The 8,692-nt window shown below is 40.2% G+C and overlaps 2 protein-coding genes across 3 annotated transcripts in view; one reads left to right on the forward strand and one right to left on the reverse strand.

The window, feature by feature from the left end:
• The first annotated feature begins 402 nt into the window (after window positions 1-402).
• LOC115005658 (low affinity immunoglobulin gamma Fc region receptor II-like) lies at window positions 403-4,183 on the forward strand. 2 transcript variants are annotated; one of them, XM_029427587.1, is made up of 8 exons: window positions 403-444; window positions 1,179-1,211; window positions 1,389-1,649; window positions 1,722-1,961; window positions 2,066-2,297; window positions 2,579-2,653; window positions 3,651-3,734; window positions 3,902-4,183. In XM_029427587.1, the coding sequence occupies exons 1-6, from the start codon at window positions 414-416 to the stop codon at window positions 2,583-2,585; spliced, it is 804 nt and encodes a 267-aa protein (XP_029283447.1). In that variant the 5' UTR covers window positions 403-413; the 3' UTR covers window positions 2,586-2,653; window positions 3,651-3,734; window positions 3,902-4,183. The 2 variants fall into 2 exon arrangements, with proteins under 2 accessions (XP_029283447.1, XP_029283448.1); XM_029427588.1 differs by having other exon boundaries at window positions 3,914-4,183.
• Window positions 4,184-7,567: 3,384 nt separating this feature from the next.
• Window positions 7,568-8,692, reverse strand: part of LOC115005655 (coxsackievirus and adenovirus receptor homolog) — a 2,222-nt gene continuing 1,097 nt past the window's right edge. Inside the window, exon 3 of the mRNA XM_029427581.1 lies at window positions 7,568-8,692. This exon is cut by the window's right edge and continues 279 nt beyond it. The gene's annotated coding sequence lies outside the window, so the exon portion shown is untranslated.

The following is an 8,692-nucleotide window of genomic DNA, read 5'->3' on the forward strand; positions in this document are numbered from 1 at the left end:
CATATTAATGTTTAATTAACTTCACGTTATATACTTTACTTACTGTTTTATAAACACTTAACACATATTTATACTTGTCATTATGCATATACCTTATACTGTAATATATACAGCTGATATATTTTTATATCTCATTTTAACTTTTTATGTTTAGACTCATTTAGTTTTCATTTGTTTTTCTTTTTAAAGACATATTTAATTAATTATTTAATGAAATAATTAATGATAATTATTACATTTTCTTTGTTGAGCTTTAAAAACAACATTAAATTAGATTTTAAAAGTCCTAATAATTGGATGCACAAATTCGTTCAAAGTTTTGTTTTCATAAAATCACTTTTTTTTTTACTGCCGCGAGCAAACAGCAGTCAGTGAAGCTCCACAGGAAGGAGTCTTCATGACTCTGTGGTGCGATGGAGCGCACAGCTCTGCTCCGGCTGCTCTGTGAGTACAATGTGCTTTATATATATATAATATAATAATAATAATATTATTGTGGAAGTTTTCCTCCTTTACTCTGGAGAGATGTATATAAAGTGATAGAGACAGAGTTGTCTTTGTGCATTTATTTGAGATCTCAAAGGTACCAGTCCTACAGAACACTGCGTAGTCTGTAGGAGAGCCCAGGTTGGAAGAGAACACATAGACATTTTATACTTGGTCTGGAGATGAGGTGATGAAAAACCACAGGGGACCGGGCCAAACTGCCCTTTGATGCTTGTAAGGTAATAGTTATGTAACCTTAGTGAGTTAATTAGTTTGATCAGGATTCGTCTGTGTTTTGTATTAACATGAAATGGCAGTTGGCTTGTTTAACATAGGGAACTTGTGCATAATTAAACAGTAGACATTTAAATTGCTATTACAATATATATATATATTTATATTTATATCTGAGTAATTCTATATTACATCACCACGAGCTGCAGAGGAAATACGTTGTTATATATAAATGGATGTTCAACAGGAGGTTGTTAAACTTTATCTAACGAACAAACCTCAGGAGTGTTAAACGACATTCTCACCTCCGCCCACCCCCCCACCCCCCCCCCCCCCACACACACGTGTTTCCTCTGAGAGTGTAAAGTCTCCATCTCCAGGAACATTTCAGAGCTTTTATCTGAGTTTAAGTTTTGTTCTGAGTGAATTGTTGGTTGTAAACTGAAGTTTCTCCTCAGTGACGTTGCTGCTCTGCTGCTCAACAAACCCAGGTGAGTCCACGTCTTTCAGATTAAATGTAAAATATGAAGCCTAACAGGGTTACACGATGGTCCATTCAAACACCAACGATATTTAAATGTAACGTCTCTGCAGGGTTTGTTGACAAACCTGGATCTTCTATCTATAACGTCATTATGTTCTGCTCATGGTGTAATAAATCCCTGCAGCTCGTCTGACGGTGAGTCCCAGCAGCTCTCAGGTGTTCCAACTTGAATCTGTCTCTCTGAGCTGTGAGGGGGACGAGCGCTCTGCTGGATGGACTCTGAGGAGGAACTCCACCACAGACACCAGGACTCAGTGTGGAGACTGGGGAGTCTCCGCTGGTTCTTCCTGTACCCTCACATACATGATTCCCCTGGACAGTGGAGTTTACTGGTGTGAGTCCAGAGAGGGATCCACCAGTAACACCATCAGCATCACTGTCACTGGTAAGATCAGACTGTGAGTCAGTGTTGATGGAGCTGTGTGTAAATGGATGACATGCTGTAGTGTGTGTTCAGATGAAGCAGTGATCCTGCAGAGTCCTGCCCTCCCTGTGATGGAGGGACATGACGTCACTCTGACCTGCAGAACAAAGAAGTCCTCCAACCTCCCAGCTGCTTTCTATAAAGATGGCTCCCTCATCAGCAGTGAGCCTGCAGGTCACATGACCATCCACGCTGTTTCCAAGTCTGCTGAAGGCCTCTACAAGTGTGAGCTCAGTGATGGAGCGTCTGCAGCCAGCTGGCTGCTTGTCTCAGGTCAGCAGGTTAAAGGAACACAACACACTCATGTGTGAGGACGTTTAAAGTGCAACAAACTGCACCAGAGGGTCAGGAAATGTTGTGTTCTTTGTTCATTTTAGAGAAACCCACCACTGCAAGTCCTCCCTCCTCGACCACCTCTTCCTCCTCCTCCTCCTCCTCCTCCTCCTCCTCCTCCTCCACCTCCTCCCTCCTCTTCCTCCTCCTCCTCCTCCTCCACCTCCTCTTCCCCCTGGTTAAAGCCTGTGGCTGCATCTCTCTGTGTGCTGGTGCTGCTGGTGCTGCTGGTGCTGCTGGTGCTGCTGGTGAGGCTGGTTCGGAGGAAACCTGGAGGTGAGACACTCGACAGACAACATAACGTTTTTAGCGCTGGACTCTTGATTCTTGACACGATAACTTGTCATGTTTGAAACATGAATAAACGTGCATATCTGTAAATGACATCAGCTTCATCTTCATCTTCATCTTCATCTTCCCTTTACTTGTTACTTGTATTGATATATGAGACATTGTAAGCTTTAATAGGATATGAATGTTACAGTAGTAGATGCACTAACATACATCACTTGGTGCAGTAATAATAATAATAAGCGGTATATCACTTGATTTCCCAGCGAGTGATCCAGCTCCAGTCTACTCATCAGTGACGCCAACAAGAGACGTCAGTTATGAAGCGAACAGGACAAGAGGTACAGCTGGCCTTTCATGTTTTCAGTTTAGATATTAAAAGTAGTCACCACTGAGTGATAGCTTGTCTTCAGTAGTCTGCAGAAATAATAACATTCATCCTGTGTTTACAGTTTATTAGCATATCTTAGCAAACCTGCTAAACATACCTGTTATCCTTGTTAGCATGTTAGCATGTAGCTCAAAGCTCCACTGTGCCCACGTACAGCCGCACAGAACTGCTAGCATGACTGCAGACTGTCGAGGTGCCATCATCCTCCACCAGTACTACTTATCTGATGTTTGAATGCCTTCCCAAACCTCCGCACCTTTAGTGTGGATATTACTAAAGGTGCGGAGGAGGAGGGGAGAAAAGAAAGAAGCCAGGGTGTGAACTTCTCTTGCGGCTTTCTTTTTTAAATTCTCAACACAACTACCCCCTGAGTGCATCTCACATGGCCTCAAAGGAGAGGAACAGTTCCCAGACAGCAGTCAGAATCAGCAGCACAATATAAGACAGTATCGTCTGCATACAGATGAAGTTCTTTCACTTTTCTTACATCATTTCCCTCCAAAAACATTTAATATTCGCTAAAGATATGCAGACTCTGGGCATTAGGTTGCTATGGTAGGTAGTACTATGTAATAATTATAATTCATTAACACATTGTATATGATATACTGTATATATATATCTCATATACTGGTTATATATCCAAAACACATCCACGGTTATACTTTTTTAGCGTTTCACTGTTTTGTTTCTCTGAAAGCTTGTTTTATGGTTTTATTGTTTAAAAAAGAAAAACTATTATTACTACCTTCTTTCTGGAGCCAGGCTCAAAATGATTTCACTACGCGGTGTACGTGGGATTTGTTACGTGAACCTTTAGCATCAATCTATCAATTCCCCTTATAACACTTTATCTCTGACGTAGTACTTCTGTGTATTACATGTAACGCAGGATGTCGATGCTAACAGCACAGTTACACTCGTGTTAATACTATTTTATATTCCAGAGAGCGATCCAGCTGCAGATCGTTCAGCAGGAACCAAAGAAGTCATTTACGGACAAATAGTCATCAGAGCAAACAGGACGAGAGGTACACTCACTGCCAATACACCTGTCTCACTGCCAATACACCTGTCTCACTGCCAATACACCTGTCTCACTGCCAATACACCGGTCTCACTGCCAATACACCTGTCTCACTGCCAATACACCGGTCTCACTGCCAATACACCTGTCTCACTGCTTTATAATGTTCAGAGTTTCCTCCAGAGCTGGAGGTCGTCTAATCTTTACCGAAGGTCACCCCACCCACCAGCCCACTGAGGGCCATCCCCCCCACTGAGGGCCACCCCCCACCACTGAGGGCCACCACCACCCCCCACCAGCCCACTGAGGGCCACCCCCCCCCCCCCACTGAGGTTGAAAATGAATCCTCACTATTCTGGGAGAAGAGCTGCAGCTGCACTTTGTATAAATGTAAATATGTGAAGATGTTCGGTCACATGAATAAAAGTGAACGCAGCTGCAGGACTAAACAAAGTGTGCATATCATTTCTATTGTATTGTATTCTATATGTATCTTGTATTTTCTCTTGCTAAGTGTTTTGTTATGCACCAACACGCCCTGCAGGTGTGAAGCGCCCGGGCAACACGTTCTTCTTGTTTAAACCTTCACACAGGTATATTTACATGTTCAGACCGTCCCTACAGGTGACTTCACTTAAATGCCAAACATGTCACGGGACATTCAGGTGTTCCTGCAATGATACGGAGTTACTGAGTAGATAATATTTCTAATTACATTGAAACGTCTGTGGTCAGGGCGAGGGCGTCTGCTTCCTGTAACTCACAGAAGAGACCACAAGCTGAACAAGAGGGAACATTCAACACAGCCCTGCATGTCAACAGGCTGTGGCGGTGCAACCACCGGTCATCAGTCTACAGTTCACCGTCGACATTGAACTCATCACGTGGAGATGCTAAGGGGCGGTATTTATTACACAAACCAAACGTTTGGAAAACCCCGACAGACTGAAGAGAAAACAAAAGTACTGCTCACAAGTACACATATGAGGTACTTGTTCTTTACTTGGGTATTTCCTTTTAATGCTATTTTCTACTTCACTACATTTAACTGCTTTACAAACATATGAGTTTATGAAATATGATATAAATGAATTAGTACTCAATACAGTAACAGTACAGATACTACTCTGTATAAATACTGTGTTACGGTAACAGTACAGATACTACTGTGTATAAATACTGTGTTACGGTAACAGTACAGATACTACTCTGTATAAATACTGTGTTACGGTAACAGTACAGATACTACTCTGTATAAATACTGTGTTACGGTAACAGTACTGATACTACTCTGTATAAATACTGTGTTACAGTAACAGTACTGATACTACTCTGTATAAATACTGTGTTACGGTAACAGTACAGATACTACTCTGTATAAATACTGTGTTACGGTAACAGTACTGATACTACTGTGTATAAATACTGTTGTTACAGTAACAGTACAGATACTACTCTGTATAAATACTGTGTTACAGTAACAGTACTGATACTACTCTGTATAAATACTGTGTTACAGTAACAGTACAGATACTACTGTGTATAAATACTGTGTTACAGTAACAGTACAGATACTACTCTGTATAAATACTGTGTTACAGTAACAGTACTGATACTACTCTGTATAAATACTGTGTTACGGTAACAGTACAGATACTACTCTGTATAAATACTGTGTTACAGTAACAGTACTGATACTACTCTGTATAAATACTGTGTTACGGTAACAGTACAGATACTACTCTGTATAAATACTGTGTTACAGTAACAGTACTGATACTACTCTGTATAAATACTGTGTTACGGTAACAGTACAGATACTACTCTGTATAAATACTGTGTTACAGTAACAGTACTGATACTACTCTGTATAAATACTGTGTTACGTAACAGTACAGATACTACTGTGTATAAATACTGTGTTACAGTAACAGTACAGATACTACTCTGTATAAATACTGTGTTACGGTAACAGTACAGATACTACTCTGTATAAATACTGTGTTACAGTAACAGTACTGATACTACTCTGTATAAATACTGTGTTACGGTAACAGTACAGATACTACTCTGTATAAATACTGTGTTACAGTAACAGTACTGATACTACTCTGTATAATACTGTGTACAGTAACAGTACAGATACTACTGTAATACTGTGTTACAGTAACAGTACAGATACTACTCTGTATAAATACTGTGTTACGGTAACAGTACAGATACTACTCTGTATAATACTGTGTTACAGTAACAGTACTGATACTACTCTGTATAAATACTGTGTTACCGGTAACAGTACAGATACTACTCTGTATAAATACTGTGTTACAGTAACAGTACAGATACTACTCTGTATAAATACTGTGTTACGGTAACAGTACAGATACTACTCTGTATAAATACTGTGTTACAGTAACAGTACTGATACTACTCTGTATAAATACTGTGTTACGGTAACAGTACAGATACTACTCTGTATAAATACTGTGTTACAGTAACAGTACTGATACTACTCTGTATAAATACTGTGTTACGGTAACAGTACTGATACTACTCTGTATAAATACTGTGTTACAGTAACGTACTGATACTACTGTCTATAAATAAGGTAAACACGTTGTATTTAGTGTTGGGGGCACTAACAGCACAACGTGGAGACACTTTATATGAAAGAATAAACAGGTCCAACAGGTTCACATGCGTCTCGCTCAGCGACTCGTATCAATAACAGACACGAACAGTCTCGTGTTTATGAGACACATAAAGAGTTTTACGCTTCACAACAAACTGCAGAACTTTTCTTTCACAAAAAGGGAAAAAAGACATTAAATGAACTAAAACAGGAATAAAATGCATTTAATGTGAAATAAGATGAAAAACACACTGAATCATAATAAAGATATTTTATTTTGTATTAACACAAACACCAAAAACACTGACAATTATTATTATTATTATAATAATAATTATAATAATTATTATTATTATTATTATAATACAAACAGGAGTTGTGATATATAACAATGTTAATAAATGAATAAAATACTAGATATTATAGACAATATTTGACTAAGACAAGCGCAGAACTGTGATCCCTGATTAATAATAAAAAATAAATTTTATTTGGAGGTGCCTTTCAAGACACTCGTGCTCCTGCTCGTCAACAGGAAGGAGTGGAGGGGGAGGGGCGGAGTTCAAACTGGTTTTGAGCCACAAACCCTGCTCCGCCCTCCCCCTCCACTCCTTCCTGTTGACGAGTTGTGTTTACATGAGAGACACTTTCTCTTCCAGTCATAAAAAGCATGTCTGCTTATTAATCTGTCATCCCACCCAGAACATACAACATACAACATACAATATGCAATGTAGTCAAACAATACATTCATGAAAAGCAGGATTACCTAATACTAATAATAATTACCTTAAAACAATATTTCTGCTGAAGTCTTAAGATCTCAACAGATGCTTCAGTTAATGTTCAGCTGTATGAGTTGTCGTGTGTTTCAGTCTTTGTTGTCCAGAAGCAGAAGAAGAAAGCTGCTGTGTTTCTTTTTTTTTTTTTACTAATTTCCCTTCAGGTGCGTAAATTTGGTTGAATTTTGGATGCGTCGTTTGGAGATGCGGCTCCACATGACTTCTCTTGAACCAGAGCGGGTTTGTTTGCATATTAAGCACGAAGGGTTCGACTCGTGGAGGACAAATAAAAACTCCTGTCCACTTGTCTTGAATTTCCCTACGCTCGTCTTGTATGGCTCGTACCTTTCTTTTTCAACGTGAGTATGAAGTGCCAGGTTGGTCGTAGTATCCTCCAATTTAATGATATAAATGATTTTTTAGCAAATGTCCATATTCATAAGCATGCTGATGATAACATGTTTTCTTCTTCTATACTAGCCCACCATGTATCTGCCCGTCCAAGAGCACATTCACCATTGTAGAGCTGATAGACTCAGACTCAGTGTCGGGCGAGCAAGTTTCAATATCTTGTTTCTGGTCGATATTTGCATCTTTTATCAATAATTATTATATATTATTTGTAGGCTAATAGATCAGACACTGTGTTTTAATGGGTTGTATGTAACAGACCTGCTTGTTTTTATGCAATATCTGTATTGACTCCATAATCACATCTATTACCCCTTTATTTCACCTACTGACCCGCGAGCCTCCAATTAAAGCTTGACGAGTCACGCAATGAGTAACACTTCTACAGGGACAGACTCTGGAGCAGCTCGGGGCTGAGTACCTTGCTCAGGGTCTGGTGTTGAACTCACAACCTTCTGGTATTCTGTTTGGAAGGCGTACCACCAGACCACCAGCACAATAAAGTGCCAGTGAACGAGTGAGAAGATCACCTGTGGTGTCCCTCAAGGATGTGTGCTTCTACCACGTCAGAAACGTTGCTAAGCTCCGCCCACCCTGTGTCCACGCCTGAGTCTCCTCTTGACTACTGCAACGCACTTCTCATCGGGATTCATAGCACAAATCCAAACAGCGCCGTTAGGATCCTGAACACATCTCCCTCAGGAATGATTATAAAATCTCCCTTTACATCCATCACTCACAGAACTGCTCCGTCCTACCTCAGAGAACTGCTCACCCCACAAACCTCCTCCACCCCCCAGGACCAAGCTCCAAACCCTGGGAGATGGAGCCTCCTGCTCCGCTGCTCCCTGACATCCCGAGGACACACACACACCGTGTGTTTTAAACCATCTTATTAACAGAACCCTCTTCCTGTTGCCTCGTCTGTCTACCTGAAGTTCTAATGTACATTCTGCTTCACCATTTACTCTGAAGCACTTTGACTTTTGTTTATTCAAGTGAAAAGTGCGCTTGTAAATAAAATGTATTATAACTCTGAAGTACCTCGTTACAGGTGCATCACTCATATATTGTATTATAACACTGAAACACTGCAGACGTGCGTCAGTGATAATAATCATATATGATAAGGGACAC

This window comes from Cottoperca gobio, unplaced genomic scaffold (genome assembly GCF_900634415.1).
Source record: "Cottoperca gobio unplaced genomic scaffold, fCotGob3.1 fCotGob3_338arrow_ctg1, whole genome shotgun sequence".
Lineage (NCBI taxonomy): Eukaryota > Metazoa > Chordata > Actinopteri > Perciformes > Bovichtidae > Cottoperca > Cottoperca gobio.

Excerpts from the sequence above, each read along its gene's own strand:
- LOC115005658 (XM_029427587.1), top strand. The coding sequence starts at position 414 with ATGGAGCGCACAGCTCTGCTCCGGCTGCTCT. Across the intron at positions 445-1,178 it reads AGCTCTGCTCCGGCTGCTCT|TGACGTTGCTGCTCTGCTGC; the intron begins GTGAGTACAATG and ends GTTTCTCCTCAG. Across the intron at positions 1,212-1,388 it reads CTGCTGCTCAACAAACCCAG|CTCGTCTGACGGTGAGTCCC; the intron begins GTGAGTCCACGT and ends AAATCCCTGCAG.